General features: G+C 43.7%; 1 protein-coding gene across 3 annotated transcripts in view; it reads left to right on the forward strand.

Moving 5' to 3' along the window:
- DVL1 (dishevelled segment polarity protein 1) overlaps positions 1–24,132 on the forward strand; it is a 693,343-nt gene that overhangs the window by 364,719 nt on the left and 304,492 nt on the right. For all 3 annotated transcript variants that reach the window (XM_085609591.1, XM_085609595.1, XM_085609592.1), the window contains exon 3: positions 2,595–2,716. In XM_085609591.1, the coding sequence (XP_085465717.1) occupies positions 2,595–2,716 (122 nt within the window). The remainder of the gene's footprint in view (positions 1–2,594; positions 2,717–24,132) is intronic.

Here is a 24,132-nt window from a genome sequence, read left to right on the forward strand (position 1 = left end):
CCATGTTGGAGGATGGTGTGTCTGCGGGTGTAGTGCAGCTGATGGTGTTACTGTGGATGATGGTGATTCCGCCTCTGGGTTTGTGATGTCTGTCTTGCTTGGGGATTTTGTAGCCATGGAAGATTACTCTGGCAATGTGAGGTGCTGATGGAGGGTTCAGCCAGGTTTTCGTGAGAGAAATAGTTGTGCAGCGGGTCCCAGATCTCAGTGGCATGTTTGATGAGTAAGTAGGTGTTGAGGAGCATGCATACAAGTGTGGAGTGTGGTGTGGGTGGTTGTAGGACTGCATGAGTGTCAGAAAGTGGGATCTTGGGTGCTGTCGGTCCGCTGAGTGTTGGGTGTTGGTAAGTGCATGAAAACTTACAGGAAGTGCAAGAGAATGCTCTCTCTGTGTTGTGTAGTGTGGTTAGGTAGCAGCGTGTGGAGCAGCAGCCAGAGATGAGGGCGTGGAGGATCGCAGCAAGATAACAGTGGGAGGAGGAAGAACCAGGTTTCCTGGCACTGGGCGTGGTCCAGGAATTGACAGGCACATACAGGCTTACCTTTGGTGTGCCTTCGCCAACACCTCATAACCATGTCTCCCAGACATGGCTTAAAACGAAATCTGCCAGACATAGGGAGCCTAGCTTATGCAGTCATATAGCAAGCAACTGTGCAAACAATAGACAGTCCAGTCACTTTTTCAACCCAACTCAATGTCATTTTGAAATGTTCAGTTCATGCCAGCCCTGGGCAGTCCATAATAATAATAATAATAATTAATCAACAAGAACTGGTCCCCAGAGATAACAGGGAAAGGTATGTGTACGTAAATACTGGTTAGTTCAGTGAAAAACCATTAAGTTTTTTAGGAAAGGCCTCACCCACCAACCTAGTTGGTGGCATGCTTCATCATCGGCCCCCACCTGAGGCACCGAGTGTACCCCAGGTGTGCTGCGATGCCTGAACTACAGCGGAGCGGGTTTTTTTGGTAAGGTGAGTGTGCAGTGCAAGTGAAGTGCATGTGTAACTTAAAAACAGCTGTCCCAATGGTCCCAGATATCAAGTAAATTAGTTTAATGATGGGCCATGGGCAGTATTAAAAGGAAGGCGAAGGATGGTTCAGGAGGTATCAATGGCCACCACCATCCTGTGGGGTCAACATGTTTCAGCCAGTGCCTAGATACTGGTGCTGGCTTTCATCAGGACCAAAGTGCAAGAAGTGAAAAAGACAGAGTCTAGCAGAGTGTTTAGAACCGTCTATGTGTGGCACGCGCTAAGGTGCCCTAACTAGCAGAGGGGGTGTCCCTCTTAAATCCAATCTCCATAAATTAATGGGACCGGCTCCATGAGTCTGGAGTGCGGTGGTCTGTCAAAATACCCATAGCAGTTGACAGAACTCCTACCAGAGACCTCCGTGGCCACTCTCCAGCTCCGATGGAAGGTAGACTTTTTCTCTTTTTTCTTCCTCGCTCTCTTATTGATTCTTAGAACAGTCCATAATAATGTCACTTTCTTATCAATGTTACTTATGGAGGCTTCAGGCAGCCCGCTAGTGCTATCTCTTGGCACCACAGACTTCGTACACCTTTTCTAAGTGATACGGATCATAGATAATTACCATATCAACCTGTTACAGGACGATTGCTGTTTTCATGGTGGGGCAGGGTGTGTTTGGCAGAAATATTATTGATAGGTTTGGATAATCATTAGGCCTGGGTGTGAAATTCTGCTCCGCTCGCGGAGTTTGCAGAGTTTTTCCCACTCTTCGTGCTCCGTGTGGTGCACGGAGTTCTAAAAAACTCTGGCATTTTTCCCCGCTTGCCAACGTTAAGTTGGTGAGCGCGACCGAAGAAAATCTTACTCCAGACCACCCCTCGGCGAGATTTCTCATCGCGGGTGGTCGCGGATGGCCACTACCACTCGTGATGAGAAACTTTCCGTTCCCGTTGAGGAAGCGGCCACTCGAGTAGAACATCTACTCAAGCATCAGAAAGAATCAGCGCCCTCTTGTGCTGTGCATGGTGCCATTCACGCTGATTTTCCAGTGTGGAACAAACACCTGCTACCAAAAATCCGCGTGACCTAACGCACTACGCCGCCTATGGAACTCAACATAGCACGGCAGAGTTTTTGGGTCACTTCGTGGAGTTCCTCGTAGCGGAAATCAGCGAACTCTGCCCGGGCCTAATAATCATTACAAGTTTTTACCCCCTCTGAAATTTGCTGAGGAAATGACACGACTTAGTAGTAGCCAAACCCTAGGTCCTTGACTGCAGGGGTTTCATTGATTGCAGAGACCAAGGTGGTCATACAGAAGAAAAGCAAAGCAGCTAGAAGTGCGCTTACAAGCACCCCTGCCTTCCTCTATCTCTTCTCCACTACTTCCTGCTTCTCCTATCCCTCTCTACTTCCCTCTGTTCTGCTTCTCGCTGCTCTATCTTTGCACACAAATCCTGGTTGCGTCACTCTTCTGAAATGGAAAAGCTCTTCAATGCTGCCGTGCAGACTTGTCCTAAGGAATAATGGAAATGAATAATAGAGCAAGTTGTGATGTGAAGCCTCGTTGACAAGTATGAAAGACTTGACTGGTCTGTTTTATTCTTCTTCTGCAGCTGGTCCTGGCTGAAAGCTCTCACTCTGACGCAGGGTCCCAGTGCACTGAGAGCCACACAGACCTCCCGCCACCCATCGAGAGAACCGGAGGGATCGGGGATTCCCGGCCCCCCTCCTTCCAGTAAGCAGCACATTTTTCAAGTTTGATTTTTGCTTTTTTGTGTATATAAAGTTGCAGCCGTCAATCAGTGAAGCTGAAAAATGTGATTGTTTTCACCAAATGATTTTGTGGAATACAAATCTGTGCAATAAGACCATTTTTTGTGTTTTTCCCTCTTGAAAACTTAGTTTTGATAAAGTGTTATTGTATAATCTAAGAAATATTTTGGGAAGTTGTCCACACAATTTCACAAAGGCAGCAGAAGTCAAATGCTCCAATTGTGCACATCCGCTGGATGAGATTCAAATATTTGAAGAAATATGGTTGAGGTCGCAAACCAGTTGGTGCTTTCACACACCGACTGGTTTGTGGCCTCAATTTAATTTTGCTCAGTGAAGTATGCCCATTCGCAAGGATTCAAAAAACCAACCTCATTAATATGCTTGAGGTAGGATCCCTGTTGTGAGTCCCTAACAATGCCTGTAAATGCTGAGATGGAAGCCTGGGGGGTACAATAGTCCTCAAACCTGCATTTGCATTCCCTGCATGTTGAATTTTTTTTTAGAGAAGCCACAGCCAAAGGGGCTGCTTTTCAAAATAAAAGTTGGCAAACGGGGAACGACACTGGGCAGGGCGCCTGTAGTGGTGGTCATTCAATGATTCATTGCATAATTACTCGCAGAGCAGAAGAGAAGCTCAACACATTCCACATCTCTTTACAATTTTGCTTTATGTTGAAAAGTGTTTTTTGCAAACCAGAAAGTACACTTTGCACATTGTGACACACTATTTGTGGTTGCAAACTGTGTCATTTTGTTAATGTTCGACCTTTCGCCTCGCCTTCTAACATATTTTTAATTGTTCTACATTTACACTCAGTGAGTATTTAAACCACCCAACTGGCTGATAGAGAATTATTGAATGTTTCTATCTGAGAATCTCCCCAGAATCTTGCAGTGCCTCTGTTTTTAAATTAGAGAGTAAGCCAGTTAACGTTTGCGAAGGGCCTTACCCTGCGCGCAAACGCATTGGCATGTTTTTAGTAACTGTTGATCTGTTTGAGCTGGAATGAAATTTTGTTGTGTTAAAATCTGGAGAGTATGCAGCATGTGATGAAATATGTGGTAAACGGGGCAAATCCATTATTATGCAAAAAGGCCATGGCTGCTGAGCCACAAAGTCCCAGTATTCCTGGGTATATTTCAGAGTCTCAGTTTTGAATTTGGACCAGTCCCAATCTGGATTCTTTCTAGATATTAATAGGTCTCTTGGTATGCCTGCCCTTGCCGCAAGGATGTAGTCAAAGGGGAGATGATTCAATGAAGTAGTCGATAACAGGTGGGCAGTACAGAAGAAAATCCCTAACCTTCTCCGGCAGGTTCAGAAACACTTGAGTAAGCAGTGGGAACCCCTTTAGCTGTGCCAACCTTATTTATAAAAAGTGGGCATATGGAACTCTCACCAAATTGCCCCATGCTCTGCAAATCCAAGGCCTTATTGTCTCCCAAACAAGGGTGACTGCCGGGAGAACTTATGGTAATAATGCTCTGGAGCACTTCCCAGCTCTCAACTTTCTCACTTCCAAGAGCGAGCAGCTCAGCCTGCCTATGTTCTTTAATTTACATTTTGGGATATGCAGCCCTTGTGAACCCATTATAAAACCAGGATTACTAGTCCCAGTGTACAGATGAAAAACCTGGACTGGATGAGCTGCTCACACGTAAGCCTGGAACACGTGAGAGCGTTGCCATGTATCTCTTTTTGCCAGCTACTTAAAAAATGTAACACTGAGGTGCCAGGGAGTTGGCAAGGAACCCCCACCTGTTGTGGCTCTGGGCGTAATTGAATGTAGAGTATGAAGCAGTGTCCTGCCCGAGGGGATGCACCCAAACCCCTCCTCCAGGCAGGAGTGAGGACTCCCCACCTCTATGATAATGAGAGTCTGGGCGCTTGCAGAATTTCAAGGACGCAGCCCACTTCTAATAATACTTCTCAGCACGAGCCCAGGGCACGAATGTCACTGGAAGGTTGATATCTTAGCTTTGTCAACATGCCTTTAGGAGCGTTTAGACCAGGGGTACTCACAAACTTTCTCTCGGGGCCAAATTTACAGTGTGGTTTCTGGCTGAGGGCCGCACCGGTGGGGGCGGGGCCAGAGGGGCCGGGGCTAGACCAAAAAAAAAACCTATGACCATGAGGTTGAACACAGGCCCCTGCAGCGGACGCCTTCGTCCACTGAGCCACCAGACCAGGCATTCACACATAATCTATCTATCTGTCTATCTATCTATCTATCTATCTATCTATCTATCTATCTATCTATCTATCTATCTATCTATCTATCTATCTATCTATCTATCTATCTATCTGTCTCCCTCCCTCTCTCTGTCTCCCTCCCTCCCTCTGTCTCCCTCCCTCTCTCTCTCTCTCTCTCTCCTTCTCTCTATCACTCTCCCTCTCTCTCCGTCTCCCTCCCTCTCTATCCCTCTCTCTCCCTCTGTCTCCATCACTCTGTTTGTCTCCCTTTCTCTCTGTCTCCCTCCCTCTCTGTCTCACTCACTCTGTCTCACTCACTCTGTGTCTCCCTCTCTCTCTGTCTCCCTACCTCCCTCTCCCTCCCTCTCCCTCTCTGTCTCCCTCTCACTCCGTCTCCCTCCCTCGGTCTGTCTCCCTCCCTCTGTCTCCCTCTCTCTCTCCCCCTCCCTCCCTCCCTCTCTCTCTCTCCCTCCCTCTCTCTCCGTCTCCCTCCCTCTATCTCTCTCTCTCAATCACTGTTTGTCTCCCTTTCTCTCTGTCTCCTCCGAAAAACACAATAATAAGAAATATGGTAGCACCTATTCTCTAAATTTCTCAGGTATGGTTTGGCCTTCCTCCAAATGTCCTGCTGGTTGCCCTGTTGTCGCTTCTTTGTTAAGTTGTCTTCTCTCTCTTTTTTATCTCTGCGTCATTTTATCAGTGTTTTCTTTTTCTGACTTATTTTCTGTTCACCATGTCAGTCTTATTTCTCTTTCATTCATTGTCATTCTTCTCGTTTTTGTCTCACTTTAGTTCTTCTTTTCACGCTCTACTACTCCTTTGCCCTCTCCTGTGTCCTTTCTCTCTTCTCCTTTTAGTCCTGTACCTGTGCTTTTGTTCTCTCTCCCTTTCTCCTATTTTTTCTTTCTTCCCTAAGTTTTACCACGTCTTCCCCTGTTTTCTCTAGTCTTCTGTGTCTCATTGCACGGCTGCTCCTCTTACGTTTCTGACACATGGTATCAGGGTTATGGCCTTTTCAGAGCACAAAGGCACGCTGTTCCCGTTCTTTTGACCACGTACCTCGATTCAGTCCTAAAAGGCGTCCTTGCGATATTCCCTTACATCTGCCTCTCTACAAACAATTTCTCACCTGAATTGCACACGATGAGAGGGGAGGCGGGGCACAGAGTGGACAGAGCGCACACAGCCGCCGCACCCAAGTACTTCACAGGTCTTTTAAAGACCATTCACTTGGTAATGAGGCTTTGTTGTATTTCAGCTCTTCTTAGTGCCCCTGCATCTCCACTCAATCAGCGCTAAGAAGAGGTGAAGTACAACAAAGCCTCATTAACAAGTGAATGTTATTTAAAAGAATCGCCCGGCCCCCATAGCTCGCAACCGGCGCCGGCGATATAAAAAACACAAAGGCATATGATGTCAGCAAGGTCCGCGGGCCGCCAAGGAAGGCTTGCCGGGCCGCTGGCGGCCCGCGGGCCGTACTATGAGTACCCCTGGTTTAGACTATCCCACATGGAATTGCAATGTTTAGCAAAGTTGTATCAAAGTTCCTAAATTTCGAACGGATATATTCGGATGTCACAAATGTTTATTTGCAAATTTGTAATCCTAGACCCGTGGAGATGTTTGAAAAGCATTTTTAGACACTTTGTAGTGGTTGAAGAAAGTTCGTGTACCTTGGCGTGCGAGTAAAAGTTACTCTGTAGTGTGGCGGATGCTTTACTGAGTGACGCTGCACTTTTTAAACGCAAGAGCATTTCTTTGCGATAAGAGGGATGCTTAATGACGAAGCACGTTTGGTGGGTAGAAGATGCAGGGGTCCAACCCCTCAGATGATGGACTAAATGGGGTAAAGAAAAGCACTCCATGCAGTGCCCGAGTCCTGGGGGACCCTGTCAGAAACAATAATTATCGCATCCGACACTGTGGTGGTTGGAAGTTATTAAATGCAATAATTGTTTCCAGTTCTGAATATTTGGGAAATAACATACGGCTTGGGTTCTTAACAAACCATAAACTGCATCTCCCAGTAAACACTGTACCACTGTGTCACCTTATTAAATTCTGACAGGTTTGTCCTGCCCACAGTAGCAGTCCGTGGAGGGACTTCGGGGGGGGGGGGGGGGCAGTGAGGCGGGGACGGGCAGAGTGGGGAAATGTAAACACCGGAATATGGATGAACGGAGGTAAGTACACATTTAAATAAATCAAATTAATTTCGTTGCGCGCGCTGCATCGCATTTTGCGATGCTGCGCGCGCAAAGGAATTCGTTTTATTGGCCTATTTAGGACTTCCTCCACACCAATCAAAGCATTTTCATATCTCATATCCCAATAAAGGATGTTTCAGACCTTAATTGTTTTCACGAAGAAGTTTAGAACTTGTTTACATATTTGTATGTGTGTTTGTGAGTATATATATGTATATATCAAAGAAATACCCTTTCAGGCATAGAGTGACTAATAAATTATGCAAAAAAGAAGCAGAGAACTCTGGGTAGTTCTCAAGTTTAGGTGGAAAGCAGCTCCTGTATGGAGCACTCTCAACACCAGCGACACTCTAGATCTGCTCACCTCAAATGTCTGTTTTTCTATCAAAATCTTTAAGCATAGGATTAGCACAGTGCCATCCACGCCGAGATAGAAAAGGACAAAGTCTTTTGCCATTTGTACAGCAAAGTCTTTAAGCATAGGACTAGCACAGTGCTGTCCTTGCCGAGCTGTAAAATGACAAAAGCCAATTACCACTCCAGGCACAGTATTACAGCTTTGAGTTGGTAAAATACCAATCAAGCCAACCTGAAATGAGTAAAAGCAACCCCTGACACAGTGTTTCGCTCTAACTAGAGCTCTTCAGAGAGGTATAGCTTTGTCCAGACACAAGGGAGCACCCAGTATAAGTCAAAGAAATACCCTTTCAGGCATAGAGTGACGAATAAATTATGCAAAAAAGAAGCAGAGAACTCTGGGTAGTTCTCAAGTTTAGGTGGAAAGCAGCTCCTGTATGGAGCACTCTCAACACCAGCGACACTCTAGATCTGCTCACCTCAAATGTCTGTTTTTCTATCAAAATCTTTAAGCATAGGATAAGCACAGTGCCATCCACGCCGAGATAGAAAAGGACAAAGTCTTTTGCCATTTGTACAGCAAAGTCTTTAAGCATAGGACTAGCACAGTGCTGTCCTTGCCGAGCTGTAAAATGACAAAAGCCAATTACCACTCCAGGCATAGTATTACAGCTTTGAGTTGGTAAAATACCAATCAAGCCAACCTGAAATGAGTAAAAGCAACCCCTGACACAGTGTTTCGCTCTAATTAGAGCTCTTCAGAGAGGTATAGCTTTGTCCAGACACAAGGGAGCACCCAGTATAAGTCAAAGAAATACCCTTTCAGGCATAGAGTGACGAATAAATTATGCAAAAAAGAAGCAGAGAACTCTGGGTAGTTCTCAAGTTTATGTGGAAAGCAGCTCCTGTATGGAGCACTCTCAACACCAGCGACACTCTAGATCTGCTCACCTCAAATGTCTGTTTTTCTATCAAAATCTTTAAGCATAGGATTAGCACAGTGCCATCCACGCCGAGATAGAAAAGGACAAAGTCTTTTGCCATTTGTACAGCAAAGTCTTTAAGCATAGGACTAGCATAGGACTAGCATAGTGCTGTCCTTGCCGAGCTGTAAAATTACAAAAGCCAATTACCACTCCAGGCACAGTATTACAGCTTTGTCCTTTTCTATCTCGGCGTGGATGGCACTGTGCTAATCCTATGCTTAAAGATTTTGATAGAAAAACAGACATTTGAGGGGAGCAGATCTAGAGTGTCGCTGGTGTTGAGAGTGCTCCATACAGGAGCTGCTTTCCACCTAAACTTGAGAACTACCCAGAGTTCTCTGCTTCTTTTTTGCATATATGTATATATATATATGTGTGAAGCAAATCGCCTACAGGTAACCAAATCCTTGGAAAAGACGAAGCGAACCCAGAATAAATTCGTGTCAGCGTTTATTCAGTGCCCAACACCAATGCCGCCATTACGCGTTTCAGCCCTCGTGGGGCCTTGATCACATGACAACGTTTGAGGGCGTGAAGGAAGTATTTAAAGTGCTAATACAAAACTCATTATCAGTTGCATCAGGTGTGCTGTTTAGCAATGGACATAAAGAACATACTCTGATCACACCACAACTTAAAATTATGTATGATAGATCAGAGAACAAAATCAATGTAAAATACATGATTAAAAATAGACGTGAAATACGAAAATGGAGTGAACGGAGATATCTACACAGAATATATATATAAATATATATATACATAAAAACATATATATCACAGAATCCTCCACATATTAACTTGAAAACATATGTGAATTCTCAAATATATATAAAAAACGAACCATGCCTATATAAATATAGATAAATAAATAAATAAATATCATATATAAATAATCGGATATCTGTTTAAAAAGATTATTAGTTTCCTTGGGGATACTAAAAGTATTTATGTTCTGTGTATGACATCTTAGTTGTTAACATACATTTCATCAAAGATAGGGGACAAATGCCAGTCATTCCCTCCACTTCTATCCTATTGCTATGTGTGCAAAGATGCAAAGATAAAACATCATAAATATGTGCAAACCAAGTGTATAAAATAATACTCTAAAATTGTCTAATCATTAAAAGACCATATAGGTCACGGGAGAAGGCAGCCTCATAAGTTTAAATTGAAATTTTAAAGACACGTAAAAAAGTCTTCGCTCGCATTCAGTCCATTAGGTGTCTTACAGTCCATGAGGATAATATGTCTTGTTTCTAATTTGCGCAGTAATGACTCTCGATTACCACCTCTTCTTAGGGGCGGGACTGTATCTTTGACAAAATATTTTAGGCCTACCGGGTTTCTATCATGAACCTCATTGAAATGTCTGGCGACTGGGTACGCGGCGTCCCCGTTGGTAATGGCTCGTAAGTGCTGGAGTATCCTCTTGTGAACCTGCAGCTTGGTACTGCCCACATAGCGCAGGCCGCACGGACACTCCAGCACATACTCAGTCTGGAGTGTCTTACAAGTCAATTTGTGCTGTATGTGGACAGGTCTTGTGCTAAGGGGAGTCATATATTCTGTTTTATTGACCCCATTCTTACAAGCTTTACAGACTGAGCATTTAAAAAAACCTGTGCTGCTATTAACCTCCGGCTTGACCTCTGAGGCGGAAGCCGGAGGTGTCATCACGCTTGTATTTTTAAAACTTGAAAACTGTGATTATTGTATTTAAAACTTGTGCACTTACCCCCAGCCACTGCAACCACTTCCCGGCCAAGCAGGCACCCACATTCAGCGGAACATAGCGCTGTTGGGAAAGGGAATCGGCACACGGACGCCATCGCTGGGAAACGCGAGGCCACGCCCACACGATAGGCCACGCCCACCCCCTACCCTATGTAAGCGCTGATCAAGAGCGCCGGCCATTAGAATTGCTTGACCTCTGAGGCGGAAGCCGGAGGTGTCATCACGCTTGTATTTTTAAAACTTGAAAACTGTGATTATTGTATTTTAAAACTTGTGCACTTACCCCCAGCCACTGCAACCACTTCCCGGCCAAGCAGGCACCCACATTCAGCGGAACATAGCGCTGTTGGGAAAGGGAATCGGCACACGGACGCCATCGCTGGGAAACGCGAGGCCACGCCCACACGATAGGCCACGCCCATCCCCTCTCTCCATAAATGTGTATTCCACGCAAGCGCAGCGGACGAGCGCAGCGGGAGCGCCGTTTGCGCGCCGAAGGCGCGCCTAGGGCAAGCCCGTCTGCGCCCGTCCGCAACCAGACGGGACCAGGGGCCACCCCCCCTGCCTCTCCCGTTTCTTTGGTCAGGACTTACAGCCCCACTGCTTTATGCCTCATAGGAAGCAGAGTTACTGCCTTATGTACCCGCACCTTTGCAGCCACATCCCTCCCTCCCTGCTGCTCCGAATGCAAACATTCTTTCCGAAACACCCTGGCAGGCCCCTCGGTACAGAAATATTGCATGTTGGCATTAAATTGTAGATCATTGCCAAAGCATAGCACTCAAATGTCCATGCTGCTAGAGGAGCGCAAGCCAGATGTTATCTTTTTAACAGAGACCTGGCTCTCCACTCAATCTGACCCAGACATAGTCGCAGCTCTACCCAGTGGATACCACATTGTTAGATTGGACAGATCAGTAGGAAGAGGCGGCGGTCTGGCTATCATTCTTAAAAACCAGTACCGTTGCCGCACCACAGCAGAAAGTATCCCCGAGTGCGAAAGCATGGAATTCGGCATAGAGTTCAACGCCAACACTTCCTTCTCGGGCACGTTGATCTACCGTCCCCCTGATCCAACAAAACTGTTCCATAGGTCGCTCCCGGAGATAATAGCGAAAAGAACTCTATTCGCGGCTAACTACACAGTCCTAGGAGACCTGAATCTTCATTTCAACTCCCCCGCAGATAACATTGCCAAGGAGCTAATAGACGACCTTGGAGCTCTTCAGCTGCGCCAGCGGGTCACAGCTCCAACCCATGAGAAGGGCAATCTGCTCGACCCAATTTTCAGCAGCTGCAGCGATCTGACTGTTGACAATCCTATCCCCCTCCCATGGTCAGATCATTCTCTGATTCCGTTTGCTTGGGCCATCCACAAGGTCCCCCAGTTACCCCCCCGGACAACAATCAGGAGGAACTGGTCAAAACTCCAGCTGGAATCCTGGAGGCACAGCCTGGATTCTACCCGCCCGCCCCCTTGCTTAAACCCCAGTGTAGCAAACGAAAACTATGTTAGCTGGATCATTAACTCATTAGATACGATCCTTCCTCTCCGGAGATCCTCATCTAAGAGAATGCATAACTCTGCACCCTGGTTCTCCGACTCCTTAAGAGAACTAAAACGCTGCTGCAGGCAACGAGAGAGAGCCTGGCGTTTGGACTTTCTCCCGGAAAAAAAGGTAGCCTACAAAGAGGCGATAAAAGCTTATAGAGATGGGATTAGGACGGCGAAAGCGACCTTCTATTCTGATAAAATCCTAGAGACTAAATCTAAGCCTAGGGAAATTTTTCAGATAATAAAGCATTGCTCAAGTGTCATTACCGCCCCCCCTCCGAGCAAAACTCAAGACCAATGCAACGAGATTGCGGACTTTTTTTACAACAAAGTCCTGAAAATATATTCCACCTTTCAAACGGGAGCCACAGCTTCGGAGATAGCCGACCCACCCTCTCCTAGAATCATCCCTCCCCCAGACCAGCCAACCCTCGAGCACTTCCCTCCCCTGGACCTCGACACCCTCGGCAAAATGGCACACCAAGTTAAATCTGGCTCCCCGCGTGACCCAGCCCCACCAGAAGTTCTGATACAAGCACACGAAGCCACCCTGCCTGTTATCTTGGAACTCCTAAATACATCTATAGCCTCATGTGCCGTTCCTACAGCATGGAAACAAGCCATGGTACGGGCGTTGCTGAAAAAACCGAACCTGGACCCCGATGATCACTCCAACTATCGTCCCATTTCACTCCTCCCTTGGGCTGGCAAGGTGTTGGAAAAATACATAAATGCCCAGCTGGTCCAGTTCATTGAAAATCACTCCCTATTGGATGTATCCCAGACAGGTTTCAGGCCGAAACATGGCACCGAAACTGCCTTACTAGCGGTCGCCGAGGAATCCCGAATGGTTCTGGATCAGGGAGGATCAGTGGCAGTGATCCTCCTTGATCTAAGCGCCGCCTTCGATACGGTCAGCTATGCCACCTTGCTGAACCGTCTCCGGGACATCGGAGTCTCTGGCGACGCTCTAAGGTGGTTCGACTCCTTCCTGTCCGACAGATCTTTTCAGATCTTCGACGGCGACATAATATCAACCAGCAGGCCTCTCAGCTGTGGAGTACCACAGGGCTCCTCTTTGAGGCCTGTGCTATTCAATGTCTACATGAAACCACTGGCTGGGATCGTCGAACCGTACGGCATCAAAATTGTGTCGTACGCCAACGACACTCAGTTAGTGGTATCATTGGCTCAAGAGAACATCAGCCAACTCCATGGAGGCCTGCTGAGCTGCCTAGAAGATGTTAAGGAGTGGATGACCAGCTCCTCCCTTAAATTAAACGGAGACAAAACAGAGCTCTTGCTTCTAGGCCCAGCCTCGCCAATACCTTTCACCTCCCTGTGGCCCCAAGCTCTGGGCATTCCCCCTACCCCCAAGGAAAGCGTCAAGAGCCTAGGAGTGTGGCTGGACAGGAAGCTTTCCTTTTCCACCCAGGCTACTAAGCTATCCGCCACCTGCTTTGGCATCCTCAAGACTCTGAGGAAAGTCCTTCCACTTCTCCCTCTAGAAGCCAAGAAAGTGGCAGTACAAGGCCTCATCCAGTCCCGCCTGGACTCAAACAATGCCCTATATGTAGGGGCTCCCGAGATGACTCTCCGGAAACTCCAGGTGGTGCAAAATTGCGCAGCACGCACCCTGTTACAGATTCCACGAGCCCAGTCAGCCAGACCTGCATTAAAAAGTCTTCACTGGCTACCAGTCAAGCACAGAGTGACATTCAAGGCACTGTGCATTGCGCACCGGGCCTTTTGGAAAACAGGACCCGCAATTAACAGCAACCTTGTCATCCCCTATCACCCAAATAGGAACCTCCGCTCCACTGAGGCTTTCCTGGCATTGGTTCCTAGAGTGAAGAGAGCCAGATCCGGGGGCAGGTTGTTCTCATTGAACACAGCTAAACTCTGGAACACCCTCCCCCTCTCACTCCGTTCCAACCCGGACCTGCTCTCTTTTCGAAAAAAGCTGAAGACTTTATTATTCGCCAAAGCCTCCGAGCTCTAATCTGTCACTCAGCATGTCTCTCCAATTCTCACCTCAGCGCTTGGACGCCCTTGGGCAGCAACCGCGCTTAATAAATCTATTTCTATTTCTATTTCTATTAAGCCAGGAACTATTGGTTCTGATTTCTGGGCTGCTAGATACTAGGCAATTACTTAAGGATCTTGCCCTCCTATATGTGATACTTGGAGATCGCGGTAATTGGCTCCCCAATACCGGATTATTCACAATCAGTGCCCAATTTTTCATTATGATCTTACGGATAGTTTGGTGTTGGCTATTGTACGTCAGAATCAATCTTGACTCATTTAGCTCGTCAGGAACCAATTTCTTTCTGCCTGTAAGTGCACGTGCCCTGCCTGGTTCATTAGCTTTGCATATGGCCTTATTAATGAGTTCCATGGGGTAACCTCTACTCAAAAACCTTGTCCTGCACTCTCTTTGTGCAATAATACAGTCAATGTCATTACTACAAATTCTTCTTATACGGAGCATTTCTCCATACGGAATGCTTCTAATTACATGTGCCGGATGATATATATGTGCATATATTACCTACTGGCGGTCGCCAGTAGGTAGTTATAGTTAGGACCACGTTTCCATAGGAAAACCTCAACATTCTATTTTGAATAACTTTGGCGCCGGTCGACGAATCCTCGCGAATTTCTCAAAATAGGTGGGGCGCTACGCTCCGCTCCTACCCTGAAAGTCTCGGGGGGATCCGTCAAGCGGGGGCTGAGATAAAAGGGGGGTCCCAAAACGCGTTTTTCCCATGCATTTTTCCATAGGACCTTTAGAACGAGCTACAGCCCGAACGGCTGAACAGAATTACTCAAAATTTGGCAGAGAGGTAGTCCCTAGGTCAAGGAAGTGCCTTTTGTAGGTTTGGTGTAAATCTGTTCAGTAGATTCTGAGAAAATAGCCTTTAAATCAATATATATATCTGAGCCCGCTTACGGTACGCTTACCGTACGCTTACGGTAAGCGTACGGTGGCGTGCGCGAGCGCGATTCTGATTGGCTCTTAGATCTTAGTAAACATTCGAATCGGCCGAAACCAGGAAGCGGCGGCCGCCATTTTGTGTATTTCACTCTGAAAAAAAAGAGTGAAAACAAGGAAAGGGGGCAATGAGGAGAGTTACAGACCCCCTAACATTTGTAAGGGGGTCAAAGAAGGACAGAAAAGTACAAAGAAAACATTTATTGATTTTAAAAAAAATCACGGGGTACGCGTACGGTAAGCTTACGGTAAGCGTACGGTAGGAAAAAAAAAAAAAATGAAAATCAGATTTAAGTGTTTAGATATTAGGGGGCTCTAAAAAGAGCCGTTGTGTTTATGAAATGATTTTTTTGTGGTACCTACAAGTAAGTACCGATGCAGAGTCTAAGGTTCAAGAGGAAGACTCTGTTCCCTTCATCATTGAAGTGCACACCATCTCCTCTATAAATGTCTTGCATGTCATAACGCAAGTTGTTGTGGTAAATGGCACCCATACCATAGTCACGGAGGAAAGCAGAAACAGATTTGTTGACGTGCTTTCTTGCTTTGTCATCGCACCGCGTGCCCACCGTGCGTGCACGGCACTAACTGCGTAAAGTGGGCGCGCGGTGCGCGAAGCGCACCGCGTGCTCACTGTGCGCGCACGGTGCGCGAAGCGCACCGTGCGCGCACGGAACGAACTGCGTTAAGTGGGCGCGCACGCCACGAATGGCGTAAAGTAACTTAGCATTTAAAAAACCGTACAAATTCACTGAAAAAACCATAGGTTTCACACACGTTATAGTTAGGAATTAGCATTTAAAAAACCTTGCAAATTCACTGAAAAAACCATAGGTTTCACACATGTTATAGTTAGCGGAAATTTTACTGATAAAAAACCAATGAAATTCCCCCGTTATAGTTAGTGCAGGCAACTATAACTCATGCGACCGCAATCTTCTGCTGATGACATATGTGTCTTTATGAAAAAAAAATATTTGTAATATATGTATAGCTAAAAATGTATGGAAGAAGACATGGGCAAATAAGTGTCTAAATACAGTATTAGCATCAGCAGAGGATTGCGGTCGCGTGAGTTATAGTGGCCTGCACTAACTATAACGGGGGAATTTCATTGGTTTTTTATCAGTAAAATTTCCGCTAACTATAACATGTGTGAAACGTATGGTTTTTTCAGTGAATTTGCAAGGTTTTTTAAATGCTAATTCCTAACTATAACGTGTGTGAAACCTATGGTTTTTGCAGTGAATATATATATATATATATATATATATATATATATATATATATATATATATTACCTACTGGCGGTCGCCAGTAGGTAGTTATAGTTAGGACCACGTTTCCATAGGAAAACCTCAACATTCTATTTTGAATAACTTTAGCGCCGGTCGATGAATCCTCGCGAATTTCTCAAAATAGGTGGGGCGCTACGCTCCGCTCCTACCCTGAAAGTCTCGGGGGGATCCGTCAAGCGGGGGCTGAGATAAAAGGGGGGTCCCAAAACGCGTTTTTCCCATGCATTTTTCCATAGGACCTTTAGAACGAGCTACAGCCCGAACGGCTGAACAGAATTACTCAAAATTTGGCAGAGAGGTAGTCCCTAGGTCAAGGAAGTGCCTTTTGTAGGTTTGGTGTAAATCTGTTCAGTAGATTCTGAGAAAATAGCCTTTAAATCAATATATATATCTGAGCCCGCTTACGGTACGCTTACCGTACGCTTACGGTAAGCGTACGGTGGCGTGCGCGAGCGCGATTCTGATTGGCTCTTAGATCTTAGTAAACATTCGAATCGGTCGAAACCAGGAAGCGGCGGCCGCCATTTTGTGTATTTCACTCTGAAAAAAAAGAGTGAAAACAAGGAAAGGGGGCAATGAGGAGAGTTACAGACCCCCTAACATTTGTAAGGGGGTCAAAGAAGGACAGAAAAGTACAAAAAAAACATTTATTGATTTTAAAAAAAATCACGGGGTACGCGTACGGTAAGCTTACGGTAAGCGTACGGTAAAAAAATAAAAAAAAAATAAATGAAAAGCAGATTTAAGAGTTTAGATATTAGGGAGCTCTAAAAAGAGCCGTTGTGTTTATGAAGTGATTTTTTAGTGGTACCTACAAGTAAGTACCGATGCAGAGTCTAAGGTTCAAGAGGAAGACTCTGTTCCCTTCATCATTGAAGTGCACACCATCTCCTCTATAAATGTCTTGCATGTCATAACGCAAGTTGTTGTGGTAAATGGCACCCATACCATAGTCACGGAGGAAAGCAGAAACAGATTTGTTGACGTGCTTTCTTGCTTTGTCATCGCACCGCGTGCCCACTGTGCGTGCACGGCACTAACTGCGTAAAGTGGGCGCGCGGTGCGCGAAGCGCACCGCGTGCTCACTGTGCGCGCACGGTGCGCGAAGCGCACCGTGCGCGCACGGAACGAACTGCGTTAAGTGGGCGCGCACGCCACAAATGGCGTAAAGTAACTTAGCATTTAAAAAACCGTACAAATTCACTGAAAAAACCATAGGTTTCACACACGTTATAGTTAGGAATTAGCATTTAAAAAACCTTGCAAATTCACTGAAAAAACCATAGGTTTCACACATGTTATAGTTAGCGGAAATTTTACTGATAAAAAACCAATGAAATTCCCCCGTTATAGTTAGTGCAGGCAACTATAACTCACGCGACCGCAATCTTCTGCTGATGACATATGTGTCTTTATGAAAAAAAAATATTTTTAATATATGTATAGCTAAAAATGTATGGAAGAAGACATGGGCAAATAAGTGTCTAAATACAGTATTAGCATCAGCAGAGGATTGCGGTCGCGTGAGTTATAGTTGCCTGCACTAACTATAACGGGGGAATTTCATTGGTTTTTTATCAGTAAAATTTCCGCTAACTATAACATGTGTGAAACCTATGGTTTTTTCAGTGAATATATATATATATATATATATATATATATATATATATATATATATATATATATATATATATATATATATATCCACCAAAAATCCCTCCAGCCGGAAAGAAAACGGGATGCACTCTTGAACAACCTTTTATGCGCTTTATTTTCTTTATAATTTCACTGCATGGGGTGCAGGCAATGGATGACCTACGCGTTTCGGTATCCCAGATACCTTGCTCACGATCAACTGTTTGTTTGATCCCGCCCTCTTTAAGTTCAATTGAAATTACATCATTTCCTGGCGGTTTTCAAACACCCCTTTGCATTCTGGAGAATGTAGTTTTGAAACCCATTGTTTCTTTATGTTATGTCTGTCCTTCTTATTTGATTACACTCTGATGTTGTGTTTTATAAGAAAAAGTCCAGTCGCCATTATTCTTCATGAACGCTTTATCTTATCTCTTTATCTCCTCTGATGGAGTTTAATCTTATGAGTGATAAGTCCTTTTAGGTCATTGGTTACCATTTTATTCGATTGATTCTGCGATGTTTTTATCCCTTGACTGAATTTTCTTATATTTTTGTTTTCATTTTCATGGCTTCTTTTTTATAGATGTATGTAGAGCTCTTCTGACTGATTAAGGCCGTGCGGATGTAATGTGCGTAATTTTAAAATGTACCGTGACTCCTTCTGTCGCAATTGTCTTTCTCGATCTCCCCCACGTTCTTTTCTTGGAATGGTCTCAATTCCATAGTATTTTAATTTCTTCCAGTCTCCTTGATGGACCTGTTCCATATGTTTTGCCACCGCATTCGATTTATCCTTATGTATTGTAGCCCTTATGTGTTCCAGTATTCTTTTTTTCAATTCAAAGATGGTGCTCCCCACATACTTTATCAAAATAAAGGAACAACTGTGTGAAACAGAGAAGGAATTATCTTCACTAAAGATGACCACTGAAATGGTAAAATTTAAGGAAGAGTTGGAAGTACAAATCGATCAACATGAAGATTCAGTAAGAGAACAAAAACATTCTAAATTCATCAGGGATGCAAATGATTACGCTGAGGGGCGTATCTTTACTTTTTCTCGCAAGTTTGATGCAATGAAGGAACAAGCAACCTGGAACATCGCAACAAGCTTCTCAAGTAGTGCCTCCTCCCTAATCTCGAATGAGCCCAGTGATGGGGAACAACAATCTGAAGCAAATAGGAGCAAGTTATCTTTTATAGGGGACATGCGCCTAATATTGCAACAGAGGCAATGGGAACAAAACCGACCCACATTTCAGAAACAAAGGGGAAGAGGAAGAGGACGGAAATGGTCACAAAGAAACCCAAAAGAAGGGGCAATAGAAGCAAGTGTTACCGTGGAAAACACGGGAGCAGAAACAAGGAGCATGCGCAGAAAGAACAAGTAAAGGATGAATTACAAGTAGTGAACTTATCCAAAAGATCAATTTCTGACACAGAAAATTCGTTACTAAAAAGGGGGATAAACTTCTGCCCTACAAGCAAAATGGACTTAGCACAAGTAAGAATCAATTTGTACCTATACATACGCAAAATCAAACTGGCCAAATTTTTGGGAGAAAAAAAACAGTATGGTAAAGTTAAAACATCGGAAGAAAAAATACCTAGTGTGCAAGTGAAGGATACGGAAGGTTTTTTGACACTACTAAATTTGGATATAATGGAGGGAGAGGAAATCCCATTAAGTATGGCAGTCACACAAGGAGGAGCAGGCCTAAGCGGGATGAAATCGAAATCCAAATTTTATCCTCAATTAACACCAGGAAACAAAATAGATCTGTTTCAAGAAGCGGTTATTCAAGACCTATACAAAGTAAAAAGACCAGCATTCACTGACAATTTAACCAAGATGGAACGAGAAGCCCTACGGAACCTGACAATGGATGATCAGATTGAAATTAAAATGGCAGACAAGGGGGGAAACATAGTAATAATGGACAAAACAGCATATGTAGCGGAAGCACACCGCCAGCTAAGAAATACAAATTACTATGAAAAATTGAAAAAGAATCCCACCCTAGAAATAAAAGAAAAAGTTGATAACAGGCTTCAAGAGTGGACAGGACGGGAACTAATAAATGAAGAAGAATGTAAATATCTAACAGTATCCCATCCAATTACAGCCACAATTTATTTCTTGCCAAAACTCCATAAGGATCATAAAAAACCACCGGGCAGACCTATCCTGTCAGCGAAAGGTTCATTGTTAGAACCAATGGCCAACTATATTGATTTTTTCTTAAACCCCTACGTAACTCAACTCAGCTCCTACATACAGGACACAACAGACCTGTTAAGACTACTGCAAAACACTCCCTGGCAGGACACATACCAACTAGTCACAATGGATGTTATATCCTTATATACTAACATTGAAAACGACATGGGCCTGGAGGCATGTGACTATTTTTTGATGGAACGCAACATCAAATACAGTGAACATAACAAGATGCTCCTCGAAATGTTATCAATATGCTTGAACAAAAACATCTTTGTCTTCGGAGATGAGGTGTATCGCCAAAGCAATGGGACTGCAATGGGAATTTCTTTTAGTCCCAGCTACGCCTGTTTAGCGATGGGATATTGGGAGAAAGAGGTTGCATGGTGTGAAAGTAATGACAGAATGGTGAGCAAGGTCGTCAGTTGGAAACGGTTCATTGATGACCTGTTCATTATCTGGGATGGCACGGAAATGGAATTCAAGGAATACTTCGAGTTACTAAACAACAGCAAAACAAATATAAAGTTCACATATGAGATCAGTAATGAAAGAGTGGTATTCCTTGATACGGAAATATACATAAAAAATGGCCATATACAAACAACTTTACACAGAAAAAGTACAGCAACCAATGCCACCTTGGAAGCAACAAGCTTCCACCAAAAAACCCTCATTTCAAGTATCCCTTATGGGGAGTTCTTGAGAATTCGGCGAATATGCAGTGAAGAAGATGAATGGCGGAGACACGGGCAAAATACAATGGAAAGATTCAAAAAAAGAAAATACAACACCAACACAGGAAAAAAAATGTTGGGAAACAGCAAACAGCAAAACGAGAGAGGATTGTCTATCCAGAAAATCAAAGAAAACAGAACCTGAGACCATACGGTTAATAATGGATTATTCATTGGAAAGCAAACAAATAGTAAGCATCTTGTGAAAAAACTGGAAGATACTACAGTTGGATCCTACTGTGAAGGAAATAGTGGGAAATCATCCGACGGTAACATACAGGAGAGCGAAGAATTTGAAGGACCATCTAATCCACAGCCATTTCAAAGGAAAAGATAAGGAATCTACATGGCTGAAGACAAAAGGTTTTATAAAATGTCACATGTGTAAAGCCTGCCAAATTGCCCAACAGACAAAAAACATAAGGATGGCAAACAACAAGATCTGGGAGATTCGCCAATTAATAACGTGCAAAACGCAATATGTGATTTATGTGTTGGAATGTCCCTGCCCACTGAAGTATGTGGGGAGCACCATCTTTGAATTGAAAAAAAGAATACTGGAACACATAAGGGCTACAATACATAAGGATAAATCGAATGCGGTGGCAAAACATATGGAACAGGTCCATCAAGGAGACTGGAAGAAATTAAAATACTATGGAATTGAGACCATTCCAAGAAAAGAACGTGGGGGAGATCGAGAAAGACAATTGCGACAGAAGGAGTCACGGTACATTTTAAAATTACGCACATTACATCCGCACGGCCTTAATCAGTCAGAAGAGCTCTACATACATCTATAAAAAAGAAGCCATGAAAATGAAAACAAAAATATAAGAAAATTCAGTCAAGGGATAAAAACATCGCAGAATCAATCGAATAAAATGGTAACCAATGACCTAAAAGGACTTATCACTCATAAGATTAAACTCCATCAGAGGAGATAAAGAGATAAGATAAAGCGTTCATGAAGAATAATGGCGACTGGACTTTTTCTTATAAAACACAACATCAGAGTGTAATCAAATAAGAAGGACAGACATAACATAAAGAAACAATGGGTTTCAAAACTACATTCTCCAGAATGCAAAGGGGTGTTTGAAAACCGCCAGGAAATGATGTAATTTCAATTGAACTTAAAGAGGGCGGGATCAAACAAACAGTTGATCGTGAGCAAGGTATCTGGGATACCGAAACGCGTAGGTCATCCATTGCCTGCACCCCATGCAGTGAAATTATAAAGAAAATAAAGCGCATAAAAGGTTGTTCAAGAGTGCATCCCGTTTTCTTTCCGGCTGGAGGGATTTTTGGTGAATTTAAAGCGGTGTGGTTCAATCGCAGGGATTTGCACCCACGAGGAGCGCTGCAATCACCCGGTAACTGGGAACCAGTGGAGTGTGTGTGTATATATATATATATATATATATATATATATATATATATATATATATATATATATATATATATATATATATATATATATATTACCTACTGGCGGTCGCCAGTAGGTAGTTATAGTTAGGACCCTGTTTCCATAGGAAATCCGCAACATTCTATTTGGAATAACTTTGGCGCCGGTCGACGAATCCTCGCGAAATTTTCAAAATAGGTGGGGCGCTACGCTCCGCTCCTACCCTGAAAGTCTCGGGGGGATTCGTCAAGCAGGGGCCGAGAAAAAAGGGGGGTCCCAAAACGCGTTTTCCCCATGCATTTTTCCATAGGACCTTTAGACACAGCTACAGCCCGAACGGCTGAACAGAATTACTTGAAATTTGGCAGAGAGGTAGCCATAAGGTCAAGGAAGTGCCTTTTGCAGGTCTGGTGTAAATCTGTTCAGTATTTCCTGAGAAAATACCATTTAAAAGCATATATATATGTGGGCGGAGCCTAACCACACATCTCATCCTGAGATCTGATTGGCTGTCAGCACTTCATCCAAGAAGTGTTGGCAGCCATCTTGGGACCAATATACATGATAGCACCTCATTAAAAAGCATTGCAGTTAATAGAAGGTTTTAAGACTTTAGTTACATTATAAATCATTTGTTGATGGTACCATACTCATTTTAGGAATTGTGGTATGTTCTAAGGTGATTTCACCATGTGAAAAAGCCTTCTGCTGGTATATCATGATTGAGAGAAAAATATTTTCTCATGCTTTTACCACAGAGGTTTGGAAGGTGATCTATAGGCTAAACTGAGAGCTTATTTTCTGTAAATTCACATTATCTTTCTCAGTCATGTGAGAATGAAGTCTGACATTCTCAGTAAAACATGTACATCCAACAAGGGCAGAGACTGTCAGTTGATTCCTTTGTGTTCTACTGCAGCTTCCCAGAGTGTTCCAAAGAACTACTAGAGCGCTAACAGTCCTACTTATGATAAACGTATGGCACACCTGAAGCCATCTTGCTTGGATTAAAGTGGTAACTCTTAAAACATTTAATTTAAAAAGGAACAAAATGAGGGGGTTCATTTTTCCATAAAAAGTATGATTAGTGCTGCAGAAAGAAAAATTAGGGCACATTTTGAGTGACTTCTCAAATCCTCTTCTATTTCATTAAAAAATTCTGACATGCAGACTGAAACATGCACTTTCAATACCAGCAGCAGTTTTCCCTGGTGAGCAGTAGCTTTACTACAGTGATCTAATGAGCAAAAAGAGTGCTAACATTCTGAATTTATGGCAAATGTGTGACACATCTGAATGCCTTCTTGATGGAATCAAAGTAAAAAACTGAAAGTATTTCCTACTGAGGAGACTGCAGTAAATGAGGAAATTAGAAACTTCATAACAAATAAGTCTCCCAAGATGGCCACCAGAGACAAAAGAGCCCAAATGTAGCCCAAATATCACCCAGATGTAGCCCAAGTATAGCCCAATGACAGAATGTCCCAGAATGTTCTTAAAAACAACTAGAGCGCTTACTGTCTTCATTATGACAAAAGTATGGCACACCTGAAGCCATCTTGATTGGAATAAACTGGTAACACTTAAAACATTTAATTTAAAAAGGAACACAATGAGGAGGTTCATTTTGCCATAGAAATTATGATTAATGCTGAAGAAAGAAAATGAGGGCACATTTTGAGTGACTTCTCAAATCCTCTTCTATTTCATTAAAAAATTCTGACATGCAGACTGAAACATGCACTTTTAATACCAGGAGCAGACTTCCATGGTGCAGTAGTTTTACTACAGTGATCTAATGAGCAACTAGAGTGCTAACATTCAGAATTTATGGCAAATGTGTGACATATCTGAATACCTTCATGATGGAATCAAAGTAAAAAACTGAAAGCGTTTCCTACTGAGGAGACTGCAGTACATGAGGAAATTAGGAAACTTCATAACAAATAAATCTCCCAAGATGGCCACCGGAGACAAAAGAGCCCAAATGTAGCCCAAAATCACCCAGATGTAGCCCAAATATAGCCCAATGA

Source organism: Triturus cristatus, chromosome 1_2 (assembly GCF_964204655.1).
Source record: "Triturus cristatus chromosome 1_2, aTriCri1.1, whole genome shotgun sequence".
Taxonomy (NCBI): Eukaryota; Metazoa; Chordata; class Amphibia; order Caudata; family Salamandridae; genus Triturus; species Triturus cristatus.